Source organism: Onthophagus taurus, chromosome 7 (genome assembly GCF_036711975.1).
Source record: "Onthophagus taurus isolate NC chromosome 7, IU_Otau_3.0, whole genome shotgun sequence".
NCBI lineage: Eukaryota > Metazoa > Arthropoda > Insecta > Coleoptera > Scarabaeidae > Onthophagus > Onthophagus taurus.
The window spans coordinates 39,593,466-39,611,576 of record NC_091972.1 but is presented as its reverse complement, the minus strand read 5'-3'; the positions used below and the strand labels follow the sequence as shown (position 1 = coordinate 39,611,576).

Below are 18,111 nucleotides of genomic sequence, written 5' to 3'. Positions count from 1 at the left end.
TAGTAAATTTAAAAAAATCACCCTGATCTTATTATGATGAGTTAGAAAATGATTTATATCACAACTTAAAGCTAAAATTCTCTATTTTATAATAAGGTATTGAAATAGTTAGGTTCGATATGAAAAATTTCTCCAAAAATGATCTTAAGGGAAAACATGTTATAAGTTATAACAATAGTGAATTTAAAAAAAATCCCCCGACCACATTATGATGAGTTAGGAAACGATTTATACTTCAAATTAAAGCTAAAAGTCTCTACTTTACAACAATGAATTGAAATAATGGGATTTGATATAAACAATTTTAAGAAATTGGATCTTATAGCGATATTTGTCTATTTCTGTTGTCATAATAATAGTAAATTTAAAAAAAAAACCCTTGACCTTATTATGATGATTGTATGGAATGAATAATTGAAAAAAATTAATAATAATAATAAGTAGTTGTTGTGTTTACCGTATTTTTACAATTTTAACAGTTTAATACAGTTAATATGTTGTGCACTCGTTATTTCATTTCAACAATAGCTCTATCTCTGACAATTCGACGTGGTGCCTGATGACGGTTCTTTTGTGTACCGAAACAAATTTATAGCACCGATTTTTTAAAAAACAATATATCATCTTTATAATTATTGATTTTTTTTCAATTATTCATTCGATACAGTCCTAAAGATAAAAAATGAATCTGGAGAAAACAATTACAAATTATAATGATGAGTTGGAAAGTGATTTATATCATAAGTTAAAGCTAAAAGTCTATTTTAAAGTGTCTATTTTACACTTAGGAATTAAAATAATTAGATTCGATTTAAAAAATTTATCAAAACATGATCTTATTTGTACATCTAGTAATTTAGATTATAAAATAATAATTTTAAAAAGTTATCACGACCATGTTATGATGAGTTAGAAAACAATTTATATTTTGAATTAAACCTAAAGGTTACTTTACAGCAGTAAATTGAAATAATGGGATTTCATCTGAAATATTTCGGGAAAACAGACATAGGAAATGTATAAATTTGAGTTATGTCGTAACTATAATAATTTAAAAAAATACTCCGACATTATTGTGATGAGTTAGAAAGTGAATTGTATTCTAAAGCATCATTATAGGGCTATAACTATTTACTTTTACAGGGTAATCCATCAATTTCTGACAATAAAATTAATAAATAAGAAAGTAATTCTAATTCTTCTATAGATTAGCATGACAATGAATCAATTTTAGAGACAAGTTAAATTTATTTATATTTAGTGCTTATCATGAAATATTTTAAGATTTAAATTGTCATGAAATATACTTCCAATCAGTAAAATATGGTAATACACCATGTCGGTGAATTATTTATGCACTTGTTCAGGATTTAGTATGATGTTATATTTAGTTTAACTTGGAATCAATGACTTTGTATTATTCAACCGTTTTCTTTTTCTATAACCTTAACTTCAACTCCGATTGAGAAACCATATGAAACAACAAGCATTGTAAAAATTTCAGAAATATATAATATGATGACGTTCATATCTTTTTAGATTTGAAGTTTATATATTTTTTTAATTTCGGCTGTATATCTCAAAAACTAATTGAAAGAACGTAAAGAAATAGGAAGAATTTTAAAGAAAATTTAATTTAGTTTTAGTATCTCTAGTTAATAATCGCTGAGAATATAAAATGGAAATTTTAAAATATCATATCTCAAGAACAAAGTGAGATACTACGATGAAATAACAAGCACTTTAAAGCAAATTTAATTCAGTTTTAATATTTCAGATATCATTTCTTATTTCCCATAAACCTTGGCGTTATCGAATTTTAAATTCCATTCTCAATAACAATCGCAGACAATTAATTATAAAAACTTTAAAGCATTGTATCTCAAGAACCAAATAACATATTATGATGAAATTACGATCATTTTAAAGCAAATTTAATATAGTTTTGATATGTTAAATATAATTTCTTATTTTCTATTAATGTTGGTGTTATCGTATTTTAAATTAAACTGCGTTAAGAATCGCTAAAAATTTATGATGGAAACTATAAAACGTCATATCTCAAAAACCAGCTGAAATATCACGATGAAATAAAAAGTGTTTTAAAGCAAATTTAATCCAGATTTGATATTTCAGATATCATTTCTTACTTCCCATAAACCTTGGCGTTATCGAATTTTAAATTCCATTCTCGATAACAATCGCAGAAAATTAATTATAAAAACTTTAAAGCATTGTATCTCAAGAACCAAATGAGATATTATGATGAAATTACGATCATTTTAAAGCAAATTCAGTATAGTTTTGATATGTTAAATATAATTTCTTATTTTCTATAAATGTTGGTGTTATCGTATTTTAAATCAAACTGCGTTAACAATCGCTACAAATTATAAGGAAATCTATAAAACGTCATATCTCAAAAACCAGATGAGATATCACGATGAAATAAAGAGCATTCTAAAGCATATTTAATTCAGTTTTACTCCCTCAGATGTAATTTCTTATTTGCTATAGATTCCGTTGTTATCATTCTTTCAATTCAACTCTGCGCGTTATCAAACTCTGAAAACGTATAAGTTGATATTTGAAAATATCGTATCTCAAGAACTAAATGAGATATGTTGAAATAAAAAGTATTTTAAAACAAATTTAATTTAGTTTTAGTATCTTTAAACAAATTTGTTAATTTGTATACATCTCTTTGTTATATTTTTTTTAAATTCAACTCTATTTGTTAATAATTATTGCTGAGAAAATAAAATGGAAATTTTAATATATCATATCTCAACAACCAAATGAGATACCACGATGAAACAACAGAAATTTTAAAGCAAATTTAATTTAGTTTTGATATTTTAGATATCATTTCTTATTTCCCATAAACCTTGGCGTTATCAAATTTTAAATTCCATTCTCGATAACAATCGGCGAAAATTAACTATAAAAACTTTAAATCATTGTATCTTAAAGACCAAATGAGATATTATGATGAAATTACGATCATTTTAAAGCAAATTTAATATAGTTTTAATATGTTAAGTATAATTTCTTACATTCTATAAATATGGGTGTTATCGTATTTTAAATCAAACTACGTTAACAATCGCTAACAATTTATAATGAAAACTACGAAACGACATATCTCAAGAACCACATGAGATATCACGATGAAATAAAAAGCATCTTAAAGCATATTTAATTCAGTTTTACTGTCTCAGATATATTTTCTTATTTGCTATAGATCCCGTTGTTATCATTCTTGCAATTCAACTCTGCGTGTTAACAAACTCTGAAAACGTAAAAGTTGAAATTTCAAAGTATCGTATCTCAAGAACTAAATGAGATATGTTGAAATAAAAGGTATTTTAAAGCAACTTTAATTTAGTTTTAGCATCTTTAAAAGAATTTCTTAATTTTTATAAATCTCTTTGTTATGTTTTTTTAAATCAAACTCTGTTTGTTAATAATCGCTGAGAATATAAAATGGAAATTTTAAAACATCATATCTCAAGAATAAAATGAGATACCACGATGAAATAACAAGCATTTTAAAGCAAATTTGATTCAGTTTTGATATTTCAAATATCATTTCATATTTCCCATAAACCTTGGCGTTATCGAATTTTAAATTCCGTTCTCGATAAAAATTGCAGAAAATTGCAGAAAAACTTTTAAGCATTGTATCTCAAGAACCAAATGAGATATTATGATGAAATTACGATCATTTTAAAGCAAATTTAATACAGTTTTGATATGTTAAGTATAATTTCTTACTTTCTATAAATATTGGTGTTATCGTATTTTAAATCAAACTGCTGAGCATATAAAATCGAAATTTTAAAACATCATATCTCAAGAACCAAATGAGATACCAAGATGAAATGACAAGCATTTTAAAGCAAATTTAATTCAGTTTTGATATTTCAGGTATCATTTCTTATTTCTCATAAATCTTGGTGTTATCGTGGTTTAAATCCAAATCCGCGCTAAAAATCGTTGAAAATTTATAATGATAACTTTAAAACATCATATTTCAAAAATTAAATGAGATATCATGATGAAATTACGATCATTTAAAGCAAATTTAATTCAGTTTTGATATTTCAGGTATCATTTCTTATTTCCCATAAATCTTGGTGTTATGGTGGTTTAAATCCAAATCCGCGCTAAAAATCGTTGAAAATTTATAATGATAACTTTAAAACATCATATTTCAAAAATCAAATGAGATGTCATGATGAAATTACGATCATTTTAAAGCAAATTTAATTTAGTTTTGGTATCTCAGATATAATTTCTTATTTTCTATAAACCTCCTTGTTATAATTTTTTTAAATCAAACTCTGCATGTTAATCGCTTAGAAAGTAAAATGTTAGATTGACATAAACAAATAAATTGCTAAATAAATTTGATGACTCATTTAAATTCATTAAATATAGTTGTTCGAATGTAGTTACAAACACATTGATTTAGATATTACGTTCCTATAGAGTGTAGGAATTGTAATTTATTGCCGAGTACAGTTTCTCCAGTAGCAAAACTTATTGTAACCACCAAACATTATGTTGAACTGCCAATACTTTCTATTGAAATCGGATTAAACCACGGTTCAGACCACCCATACGGTTTCAAACTGCATACATTAACGGTTTTAATTGTTCCATTGTACGATCCATTCGATCGGTGCCTATTAGTTCAAAGTATAATCGCTCCGTTTGGAATTTTCATGTATATTCGCGCTCGTATAAATTAACGGTTCCGTTTTACGGCCCGTTTAGCAATTGAGAAATGACCACACAAAATAACATGCCGAATTCGGAGTAAGAAAAAAAAAATTGTTTTTATTTTCGATTTGACCTCGACACGACACGAATTTTCGGTTAGATAGATAATCTTTAGTGTTCGCGCGGACGTTGACTTACTAATGTTATGCGACGTTTAATTCGGACACAACACGCTATTCCTTTTTCATTCCAGAAATAAAACTAACCACATTCCAGACCAATCAACATAAATAAAAACTTACGCCGTAAACTCCCCTAGCGCCAACTTCTTGCGAAATGTAATGCCTTTTATAGTTGCGTTTTTTAACTTCTTTTTTCGGTAGAAATCTCTGATGAGCTCCCACCACCGGGTATTCCCCGTATTTATCTCTTTGTTTTTTGTTAAGTTTTAATGCACAAAATATGTGTTTAGGAATATATTTTTGAACCCCATTTTCATCTAGTAAATAATAAGAAACCCTTCCCGTTAAAACATCTCTTGTGGCTTCGTGCGGCACCACCATTTTACAATCAGATCGACAGATTAAATAAGGTATGTGCTCCTCAATTTCTTCTTCTTCATCGCCGGGAATAAAAGAAGTACTCGGACCTGGAGTTATCGGTGAAGGAGGAGGTGGTGTATTTGGTCTTTGTGGTGGTTTTGCAGGGCGCATCGGTATGGGACATTGCGCCATCGCTTTACCGTGCATATACACAGGCCTGTGTAACGAATTCATTTTGCTACAAAGACAATTTAAAATTATTAAACAAATTTAAAAATAATTCTTCCAAGAACCAAATCTTATTATTGTATATTTTCAATAAATATCACGTATTCCTTTTCCTGGTTTACATATGTATTTAAAATTAACACCATCTGGGATCAGTTAGCCTCATTAAGTCGAGGTGAACCGTAAAAATAGCCCACAAGAAAACCAAAATGAAACGAAAAAAGAAAAAGCAAAACTAAAAAAGAAAAACAACAAAGACTGGTTTAAGATGAGAGAAGAGGTAACACGTGTAAGAAGACGTGGTTTGTGTGTCGTATTAATAAACTCATGGTACGATGGCGATTTAAACCCACCGAGAACGTAACGAGTAAAAAGAACGACCACGAACGTGCCGGAATAAGATAAAAAACGAACGTACCTTTAAACTGAAACGGAAAGATGGGAAACTGAGGGTGCGATTATCCAAGCGACTCGAATGGAAAAGAATACGGACGATGTGTTTATTTTTCGTTCCCTAATTTGACAACGATGACAAAGTTTTGCAACCACAAAGCTACGCGTGCCGATTGATATTCAACGAAGAATTTCACCTTGAGCGTGCACAATGTCGATGTGTATATTATTGTTTTTGGACAATGTTCAGAACCGAATTTGTCACCTAACCGAGTGACATTGAGGTTGTGTATCGTATAAAAATAGAATTTGTTTAAATCTCTTCATTTTCTGTACATTGAAACTACATAAAAAGAAAAGATTACATCTCATTAAACCTCCTCGTATGGTCTCTTTTTTTTGCTCATCTCTTTACTTACTTACATTCCACCATCTAGAAGACAAACCTAACGGACGCCTGAGTCGACGTCGGGCGATAATCATCACATGTCCGTCTTCTCTCAAAGAAACAACCAACGCTGAAGACCGTCGTCGAGGAAAAGTGGTCTTAGTGCAAACGCGGTCGAGAATCGCGGATTCTGTTGGGTCTCGGTAATAACAGTATCGGGTGTATTATTACTTACCGGTTCGGGTCTCTTTGAGCTTTTCTTTGGTAAACCAACCGTAAGTACCCGGGCCCTATTTTCTACTTCCCTTCTTCTCCACTAATGCTTGTTCTTTCTGTTCGTTCGTGTTTCGAAGGGAAACAAGAAGGAAAATTGGTTTCGAAGCAATTAGGTTCGGTAAAGTCTTACGATGAGATGGTTCTTTGTCATAAAAGGTATCATCTTTGTGGTACTGTTTCGTGTTTGACGAACGTTTACTGATTTCTTCGTTGGTAATTGAACGGGTAATGGTTCGTAATTGAGTGTTATTTTCCGTATAAACTACGACTTTTTTTTGCTTTATTAAGTACATAGATTGAGCTGTTGAATGAAATTTTGTACAGAGTGTTAACATTTATTGGAATCAAAGATAATGACTTATAATATACTTAAAAAAAATTCTTTTTTACAGATATGGACGATGATTAATACTTGTAAGAATTATAAAGAAACGTTGGATGTCTTGTTCTAACCTCAATCAGCAATACTTGGAAAAATGGCTTCCATCGTTACATCCAACCTAGGATGTCTTGCAGTAAAGGTTGTAGTATGCATGGAAAGCCATGTCAGAAAATTTTTGGCGTTAAATAAGCCTGCCATCCTTGGTATCGTGCTTCCAAATACTCCATCTTAGGTTTTGTAACGATCGAGTATGTCAATATCGACCAGATAGCTAGGATTTCTGGCTTGGAGTCTCTCCCAAAATAACACAATGGCACGACCGTCTGAATTCTTGCCCAGATTAGGAACCACCAGAAACTCTTCTTTGCAGTTAATTTTATTTATATTACTTGATTGTTATTTTTCCAAAACGGATAACTGATTTTAAGAAAAGCCGGATACCGGATATTCGGCATCCCCTTCGGCAGGATATCCGGATATAAGTTCTGGTGGATTTCTGAAGTGATACCCTATATTGCGATTTGATGCTGCTTTAACTAATGAAGCAACTCTAAAAAGAGGATAATTTAGTTAATAATTGGTGATATTTGCACAAGGATCCTTCAAGAAATGAATTTTATAGCGAATTTTGAAAGTTATCGATGAAAATTGCAACATCGAAAATTTTATCAAAACTTCAAATGTTGTTTTCTCAAAAACTAAAAGTTATTTTTCAAAACGGGTTGGTTCATTGGAAAGAAGACACTTTTATTAACAATTTGGAAAATTTTCATACTCATATTCCAAGAACTGGATTTTATACGAATTTTTAAAACTTAATGGGCGAAAATTTGCAAAATTCGCAAAAATTGTCGATTATTTCAAAAATTTATTTCTCAAGAACTAAAAGGGATTTTTCAAAACGCGTTGGTTCATTGGAAAGAAGACACTTTTATTAACATTTTGGAAAATTTTCATACTCATATTCCAAGAACTGGATTTTATACGAATTTTTGAAACTTAATCTGCGAAAATTTACAAAATTCGCAAAAACTGTCGATTATTTCAAAAATTTATTTCTCAAGAACTAAAAGTGATTTTTCAAAACGGCTTTTTGCATTAAAAAGAGGATACTTTAATTAATAATTGGTGATATTTCCACAAGGATCCTTCAAGAAATTAATTTTATAGCGAATTTTGAAAGTTATCGATGAAAATTACAACATCGAAAACTTTATCAAAATTTTAAATATTGTTTTCTCAAAAATTAAAAGCTATTTTTCGAAACGGGTTGGTTCATTGGAAAGAAGACATTTTTATTAACATTTTAGGAAATTTTCATCCTCATATTCCAAAAACTGGATTTTATACGAGTTTTTAAAACTTAATCGGCAAAAATTGCAAAATTCGAAGAAATTGTAGATCATTTCAAAAATTTATTTCTCAAGAACTGAAAGTGATTTTTCAAAACGACTTTTTGCATTAAAGAGAGGATACTATAATTAATAATTGGTAATATCTCCAAAGGGATCCTTCAAGAAATTAATTTTATAGCGAATTTTGAAAGTTATCGATGAAAATTACAACATCGAAAACTTTATCAAAATTTTAAATATTGTTTTCTCAAAAATTAAAAGCTATTTTTCGAAACGGGTTGGTTCATTAGAAAGAAGACACTTTTATTAACAATTTGGGAAATTTTCATACTCATATTCCAAGAACTGGATTTTATACGAATTTTTAAAACTTAATGGGCGAAAATTGTAAAATTCGAAAAAATTGTCGATCATTTCAAAAATGTATTTCTCAAAAACTAAAAGCGATTTTTTAAAATGGCTTGTTGCATTAAAAAGAGAGTACTTTAATTAATAATTGGCGACATTTTCACAAGGATCCTTTAAGAAATTAATTTTATAGCGAATTTTGAAAGTTATCGATGAAAATTGCATCATCGAAAACTTTATCAAAATTTCAAATATTGTTTTCTCAAAAATTAAAAATTATTTTTCGAAACGGGTTGGTTCATTGGAAAGAAGACATTTTTATTAACATTTTAGGAAATTTTCATCCTCATATTCCAAAAACTGGATTTTATACGAATTTTTAAAACTTAATCGGCAAAAATTGCAAAATTTCGAATTTTCAAGAACTGAAAGTGATTTTTCAAAACGGCTTTTTGCATTAAAAAGAGGATACTTTAATTAATAATCGAAAGTGATAACAGCGACAGTTCTGTCAGTAATGAATGTGATGATGAATTACAAGCGAAGACAAGAAAAGTAGACGAAACTGCAACAAAAGATTTTATATGTCGTATTGGGATTGTTACAATGAGGTTGCTAATGACAAACCTGATATAAATAAAGTTGTATTCAATGAAAAAAGTATTGGGGTTGAACTTGATTATTATCTGCAGCTTCCAACACCTAAAAGAGATACTAATTCCTGTGAATGGTGGAGTACTAAGTAATTGGTTTTTAATATCTGGCCAAAGCCCAAAAAATGGCTGGATACCGGATAGTTGTCGGATATCCGTTCCACCAATAATCTTTACCATCGTAAAATAATCAAATATAGTGGAAGTTCAAAAATGCTTCAGTAAGGACCTATCGAAAGAAGTTGATCAAATCACTCATTATTTCAATCTAATGATGTTTTCGATTTAGATTTGAACACAGCTGGAAAATAGTAAACCACATAACTATGCTTATCTATTGCATCAAATATCTATTAGATCTGCGTAAAAACAAATCTGTACAGCGCTAAGTCTCTAGCAAGTTCGTATCAAAACTGTATTGAGCTGTGTATCAAAACTATATCTGAGACTACGTCAAGGGTCTTTCAAACCTGCCTTTCTCTATTTGGCTTACTAAATGTACTTTATGTATTCTATTAAATCTTCATAGAGATAACTTCGTATGAAATTTACATCATCTCTACATTAAGCCTGCAAGATGTTGCTAGCGAGAAAAGTTTCAGAAATATTCTTCAAATCTCTATTATGCCGTAAACTACTAAATGGGCTATGTCTTGATCAACTCTACATTGAAACAGCAGCAGCAGAAATCGTTCAGGGTTATATAGTAATTAAAGTTAGAGTGTGTCAAAGTGGTACGAATCAAATCTGTAACACTTTATAGTTGGTGGATATTTTCAGAACATTCAAAAACTTTGACCGCACGAGAAAAGCTAATTGGTACATATTAATCAAAATGGTGTTAATTCACTAAAAACATCTCTGAAATACTTAACAAGATTGAATAAGAGTGTAATACTTGCGAAAATTTGCTGGTGGAGAAGGCAGGTATTCGAAGACATAGATGATCCTGATGATGAAGAATTTTTAGAAGGTGCAGTAGGGCCAGCAGTGGAGTCACAAATTGATATTATGTGTGGCTTAGAAACTGATAACAGCGATGACACTATGTTTATGAACAGATAAACTTTGTTCTTCTTTAAACTTTGTCCTTCCTTAATTTTTGTTAATAATTTCCATAAAATCAATACTTTTTATAGTTAAAATTCGTAGAACTCCAGTAAAGACGATATTTTTCAGAGAATTTGTTTTTTTTTCGAAATAATTTGACAATTTTTGAAGATTTCATTCGACAAAATTAGTCCAACATAATTTTTTACATGGATATATTAACCAAAATTGTTAATTAAGCTACAATTTTGCTGAAGAATAAAATGAGAAATCATCAATGGTTCTTGAGTTATAACTGAAAAACTAAGCAAACAAACTCAGGATAAAGAAAAAAATATAAAAATTCATTAAAAAGAAGTTTGGGCTGAGATCGCCAAACCCTTTGAAGTTTTACTATATTGGCGTAGTACCACAGAATAACCAGAAGTGACAGAATCCCGCCAAATCTGACGCCATATTATAGCGAGTTAGTAAGGTATGTTGCTATTGGTGGTAAAGATTTGGCGGGATACCGCTAGTGTCACTTCTGGTTATTCTGTGCCAAGGTCCATTAAGACATTCGGATTTAGCCGTACGTCTCTTAAGACGGCTAAACCCAAATGATTCTAGTTCTGCTATATAATTTAATATACGTACTTTTCTAATACGTATATTTAACTTTTCAACTACTTCAATAAATATATACAACAATCTAGCGCTTAATAACAATTAAAACTAGAACTAACACTAGACCTAGAACTAGAAAGTTTCGGGTTTAGCCGTGCGTCCTCAGACGCACGGCTAAACGCGAATGTAGTTATACACTAGCACTGTTATTATATCCTGTATATAACCAATTAAACTAATAGTACTAACTAGTAAACTAAGCAATTTTGAATATAGATAAGTTTAGTTAAATCATCATATTTTTGGTCAAGGTACTTGTGGTCTTCCGTTGTACACGTCATTTCTGGACAGCCTGTAGAGGTAATCATTTGGGTTTTAGCCGCACGTCTCTAAAGACGGCTAAACCCGAATGATTCTAGTTCTAGGTATAGTGTTAGTTCTAGTTTTCTACTTGCATTGTCACTAGAACTAATATTAGACTTAGAACTGGAAACATTTGGGTTTAGCCGCACGTCGCTAAAAACGGCTAAATCCGAATGATTCTAGTTCTTGGTCTAGCGCTGCATAACAATTAAAACGCACGGTCTGAAGACGCACGGCTAAACCCGAAACTTTCTTGTTCTAGCTCTAGTGTTAGTTCTAGTTTTACACTTGCACTGTCACTAGAACTAACATTAGACCTAGAACTGGAAACATTTGGGTTTAGCCGCACGTCGCTAAAAACGGCTAAATCCGAATGATTCTAGTTCTAGGTATAATGTTAGTTCTAGTTTTACATTTACACTGTGACTAGAACTAACATTAGACTTAGAACTAGAAACATTTGGGTTTAGCCGTACGTCTCTTAAGACGGCTAAACCCGAATGATTCTAGTTTTAGGTCTAGCACTGTATAACAATTAAAACTAGTGAAAAGGTAATTAAATTTAATATTCTCAATTTGTACTTTTGTAACTGGTTTTATTAATTAAGTCTAACTAGTTTCGGCCCAAGTTAACACGTTAAAATTGAAGAACGTTCTTCAATTTTAATTCAATTCAACGATATGACTTTTTTGTGAACTCTTGTAAAATTAGTCTCTGCTGATGGCCATGGGCCGAAACTAGTCAGACTTAATTAAGACAGTTTCAAAAGTACAAATTGAGAATATTAAATTTAATTACCTTTTCATAATTTAACTAACTGGTAAAATGGATTTTAGTTATAACTATCTAATTAAAACTAGCACTGTTACTATACAGCCTGATTCAGAGTAAGCGCCTTATTTTTTTTTAGCTACACTATGGGTACTACTTTCAAAATATTTGGCAGTAATATGTTTTAGGACATTCTCTACACGATGGTGATATCATATTTTCAATTGGACGAATTATTTCAAAATGGCGACTGTCAACTTTTTTTTAAATGGAATGTCAATATTTTTTTTATTATTGAGATCCTAAAAACATTCTTTATACGATAGTATTTTGTTTTTCTTAAAAAATCATTTCCTTCCCCATCAAAAAGCACACACTTTAATCTAGTAGAGCATGAATGTTTTACCCTCGATGTTATTTTTGTCCAAATATCAAGTAGCGCTAGACACAAAAGAAACAATTAAGCTTTATTTTGTAATAAACATCTACTTATTTATTTATTTGGACAAAAATAACATCGAATAACAACTTTCATAGGGAGGTGGATAATCTTATACAGTATGTTTACTCAACATTCTGTGCTTTTGGTAACTCGGGATAATATGGCGGATTTTAAATCGAGGTCACAAAACGAGGTGCCGCCAACATCAAATGAATCGTCGTCAGTGTCATTTCTGATTATTCTGTGGTCGTACTTTCACTCTGACTTGGAATTTTTTCACCCCCAGAATGGCTGTTGCAGTGTGCAATATCTAGTTTCTGCCAACAGTATCTAGCCTTCCCTCAGTAATATTTACTTTCTGCCATCAATATTTAGTTATCTGCAAGCAGTATCTAACTTTTCATTACTAAAATTTAGTTTCTGCCAGCAATATTTGGTCATCTGCAGGCAGTATCTAACCTTCCATTAATAATATCTAGTTTCTGCCAACAGTATCTAGCCTTCCCTCAGTAATATTTACTTTCTGCCATCAATATTTAGTTATCTGCAAGCAGTATCTAACTTTTCATTAGCAAAATCTAGTTTCTGCAAGCAATATTTGGTCATCTGCAGGCAGTATCTACCCTTCCATTAATAATATCTAGTTTCTGTTAACAGTAACTATCCTTTCCTTAGTAATATCTAGATTTTGCCATCTTTCATTAGTAATATTTAGTTTCAGCCTTCAATCAGGACTGTAGATTATCCAGAATACTTTATCAAGACTCGATCAAATCTCTATATCAAGTTTATCTTGTTAGTATCTAGTTAAAATGGAGTTTTTGAAATTTGCAACAAATTTCTATTATCTCGCCTGACTTGGTAGATACAACTGGTTCTCCTTATATTACATTGAATTAACATTTACCATAATCAAAGGAAAATGTATATAATCCCCTAAGCCTAATCTCCTACCTCCGTCTTTCATTATAACCTCAATCTATGTATTTATTTTAATGAAATAAATTGATCATCGTTGTTAAACTTCTTTGGGGTGGTAGGTAAATATGCATTGAAACTACTTTATTACGTTCAGTGGAGAATGTCAATTTAATGATTATTATTGTATAAAATGGTTTATGCAAATAGGTACTTATTTAAGTGATTAAATGTAAAAATAGAATTTTAAGAAGCAACAAATTTAAGCAAAGAATTTTGCCGAAAAGCTATCAAACCCATAAAAGCTTTTTTTGCAACATTATAGAAAATACCAGACGGGCATTAAACTGTGACTCACCATATTACAGAAGTGCCAAAGCGTAGGTGTGAGACTCCATAAATTTATCACCGTCTACTACTAGTTTATTTTTAAAACACCAACCATTCACCGTTAACTTAAACGTTTTAAATCGATAAGATTGAAACCGAAATCGTTTTTAAGTAAAGTAAATAAAACAGAAAAGAAACATTCACATAAATCACCAAAAAAAGAATTTCAATAACGTTCACACACGAAGATATTAAAGGAAACTATGCAACCATACGATTATTAAGGGACATTCTACGCACGCGATTTCTTACTTCAGCTGAAGATCTTTTCGGTGGGCTGTATAATTTTTCTTGTCTTTTCTTCGATTCGGGATCTAATAATTTTTCGTGTCCACCAACACTCGCATAATTTTCGTATCGCTTTTCGCGGTTTCTGCTCATTTTCAACGCATTAAACATATGCATAGGTTTAAAATTGGTTACACCGCTTTCATCGATTAACAGATATGGCACTCGTCCGGCCAAAACGGCTCTCGCAGCCTCTTTCGGCACAACAGCTTGCACACCATTTCTACTTATTAAAATCGGATGTTCACCTTTATTCCTTCTTATTAAATAATCTTCGATCGCCAAAAAATTTTCATTTCGAAACAATCTTAACGGGATTTCCCTCGATGTTTTAATCGGATTTGGTTGTAACATTAAAGAGGCGCTTTCGCGCACTAATTGTCTGATTCTTGGATCGGTTTGGCCGCAATCCGGATTTTTTCGAATCCTTTCCAAAGCCGTTTTGCAAGAGTAATCTCTTTCGGCGAGTTTTCTTATTATGATCAAGCGTTTTAATAAATCTAATGATGATTTATCTAGGGTCATAATGTTTAAGTCGGTGGTGATGAGGATTTGGTTCAAACTTTCCGATACTTCTTGTAAACCCAACGCTTTGGCAACTCCGATTCCTTCTGATACAAAATCGGTGAGGGCGTTTTTGTCTGCTAAAATAGCGAATTCTTGTAATTTTTCGTTCGAAAAATCTTTAACCGCATCGATTATCGAGTCTTCGAGTAAATTCATTGCGGCTAATTCTGTTTTTACCATATTAATGCGCTCTTCTACGTTATCGGCTACGAAATAAAGTAATTCAGGGTCTACTTTGCCCAATTTTTTTATTGCGGTTGTTGTGATGTTATCGTCTGGTAAAACATCCAACACTTTATCAAGCATGCCAATATGTTCGTGTTTATCACATAAATCAATAAAGCTTTTAAGTAAATCTACTTTATTTTCGCGAATATCTTGAGTGAGTTCTTTAAAAATGCTTGTGCTAATTTCGTTTCGATCGATTGGGGTGTTCATTAATAAGCACATTTCGTCTAAAATTTTATTTTTATCCTTTAATAAATCGATTATTATATCGCCCATCGTCGATAAAGCTAACGCTTGATCTTTTGGTCGTTTTTTAAAGATATCATTAGCGGCTACTGCGGCACTTTTTAAAGCGATTTTAACGTTGGGGTTTGCGACAAAAAATTTTTCGTCAGCTTCAGTTATAAAAACGGTGCTATCTAACATAATCGGGTTGTTTATATTTTGCATATTAATTTTGCTTCTTTCGCGGAAAGTTGAAGCTCTGCGTAATAAAGTTATCAATATATCAGCTAATTTGTAACTTTTAGCTTCATCGTCGGTTATTTTTAGCGCAATTTCGTTAGCGTCGTCTACAGTGACGTAAGTTACAAAGTCATCACCGGCTGGGAGTGTTATTTTGCGTAATTCCTCCAATTTCTTTTGTAAATCTGATTTTTTTTCTTCAACTGAAGCGATTACATCGTCCATACCATCATCGATTGGTTTTATTTCGATTGTTTCTTTATCTTTGGGTATGTATTCGTCTTCGGTTAAGTTATCCATTGATCCCATTTTTGAATCAATGAAAGATGTTTCTTCTAAATAACTCGGAGTTTCTTCGATTAAATCGATTGCGACATCATCTAATTTAATTTCGTTTAAAATCTCCTCAATCGCAGGTTTTGGTTCTTCAATAACCGGAAGATTTTCTTCGATAATAATTATTTCTGTATCATTTATTACTTTTGGCGCCTCCAAATTTTCATTTACATTTTCACTTTTATTTTTCTTCTTCTTCTTCTTCTTTTTTGATTTCTTTTCGGTTTTCTCAACTTTTGGAATGGGTTTAGGTCTTTCCTCTGGATTTGTGGTAAAAGTTAATTGACCATCAGCTGTTATTGTAGATTCAGAAGGAAGAAACATCGGTTTCTGTGTATTTTCTTCTGCCATAATCAATCCGGTTATCAACGAAGGATTTCCATCTAAATTAATCGTAATTCCAGGTGCATATTCCAACCCAAATTCATTTTCGATTGTTTGCCCCGGAACAAAAACGTCACCATCATCGGTTTTCACCATTTGGCCTGGCACAAAAAGTTGCTTCCCATTATCCAAAATAACTTTAACCCCAGATATTTTTTTAGTATCCCCAATAATGCACGGTTTTGCTTTTCCTAAATTCTTAACAATATCATTAATTTCATTCATCGAAGGTAATAAATGTAACGCGTTATTCTCGATGATTTTATCACAAACATTCTTGGTAATCTCAAAGTCCTCAACCTCCATCCCAATATGTTCCTCTTCAACTTCCTCGAAAATCGTATCGATAACTTGTTTGGCTTCTTTCTCGAATTTCTTCCAATTTAAATTTTTAATTTCTTCTTTAACCATATCGTCCCACTCGATCGTTCCTTCGCCGTGTTGTTTTTTGCGTCTTTCAATAATATTCATCAACTCTAATTCCCACTCTTCCAATTCGCGCTCTTTCTCTTCAAAAATACGAGCTAAACTCATCGTAAATTTTCCGTAGTGATGAAACTTCTCTTCTTCGCTCGAAGTTTGACCTTCGCCGTTAAACATTGGTTCGTCTAAATTAAAATTTTCAAGATCAATAGGAACCTTTTTAAAATCTTTCAACTTTAATAAAATTTTATTACTACTATGTGAAATTAAAACGTCGATTATATCACCATCTCGAATAGCTAATTCTAATTCGGCCGAAAAAACTAAATTGTGCTTTTTATCTTCAATGGTGTAAACGAACTTTCCCGTGCCGGATTTATTTTTTAGTATATTTAGAAGCAATTGATGGCTTTCTAAATTTGGATCGAGTACAGGTGTAAGATATTTATAACCTTTCATAAGTTTATGCGTGATTTTGCCGTAATCTTTCGATGATTTCGATCGTTTTCTACGGTGATTAAATAAAACTGGCATGTAATGTTGGACTTTAGAACCAAGCAACCATTTTCCGGTTATCTTAAACGTTCGTAGAGCATCTTTGGGCGTTTGAGGTTTTAAAAGTGGTAGATAAAAGTGTCGTTTGAAGATTCTACTCTTCCCGGTGATTTTGCAGAAGTTCAATACGTAGTTCATGCTTTAAAAAAAAGATAAATTGATAAGTAAAAATATATTTTTGTGTAGAGTGAGTTTTAAATTAATACAAAAATAATATATAAAAGTTATCAGCTGGATTCTTAGACTTAATTTTCTTAGTTCATATTTAAAATATCGTGAAATATTCATTTCTTACTAAATCTTTATTCATCGTTCAATATTCATAAAGTGTTAACTTTTTTAATAAAAGTTTCAGAAATAGCTCTAACTTCTTGAGATAATATTTTTGGAAGTTCATCAACACTTTTATTCATTCTTAATTTAAATAACATTGACGAATGAACATTTTCAAAAAATCGTTAATCTTTAAGAAATTATCACAAAACATTAAGAACAGTGTGAGTTTTTTAATAAAAGAAACCGTTTCAAAAAATATTTCCAACTTCCTCAGATACTACTTTTTGAAGTATAATAATATTATTCCTTCTACTTTAAAAATTCGTGAGAATTCTATATTTTACGATATATTCCTGAAATTATCACTAAATATTAAGAAAAGTGTGAGCTTTTCAATAAAAAAGACCGATTTCAAAAATATCTCTAACTTCTTGAGATAATCATTTTTGAAGTGCATCAACATTTTTATACATTTTTGATTTAAATAATATTGTTCGTTCTATTTCAAAAAAATCGTGGCAACATTTCAGAATGTTAAAAGATGTTAGAGATGATCTTTAGAAATTCAAAGGACAATGTTAATAGATGATAGGAAATATATTGAGCAATGGTTATATTCGGGAATAATAGAAATGATGTTGAACTTGAACAGTATCAAGAACTATATTGATAGATGATGAGAGGATATTGACGGAGGTTAATATATTGTTCAGAGATGTTAAAAATTATTCTGAGAGATGTTAGGGACGATGCTG

General features: G+C 30.9%; 1 protein-coding gene and 1 long non-coding RNA gene across 3 annotated transcripts in view; one reads left to right on the top strand and one right to left on the bottom strand.

Moving 5' to 3' along the window:
* LOC111419501 (uncharacterized) overlaps positions 1 to 18,111 on the bottom strand; it is an 87,677-nt gene that overhangs the window by 64,136 nt on the left and 5,430 nt on the right. The window contains exon 2 of the mRNA XM_071197771.1: positions 14,087 to 17,219. Coding sequence (XP_071053872.1) covers positions 14,087 to 17,218 — 3,132 coding nt within the window. The 5' untranslated portion in view covers position 17,219. The remainder of the gene's footprint in view (positions 1 to 14,086; positions 17,220 to 18,111) is intronic.
* On the top strand, positions 5,652 to 7,618 carry LOC139430597 (uncharacterized). Of its 2 annotated transcripts, none has more exons than XR_011640995.1 (3): positions 5,652 to 6,554; positions 6,633 to 6,786; positions 6,948 to 7,618. It is a non-coding gene; the product is annotated as an uncharacterized lncRNA (long non-coding RNA). The 2 variants fall into 2 exon arrangements; XR_011640993.1 differs by having other exon boundaries at positions 5,682 to 6,554; positions 6,633 to 6,711; positions 6,948 to 7,616.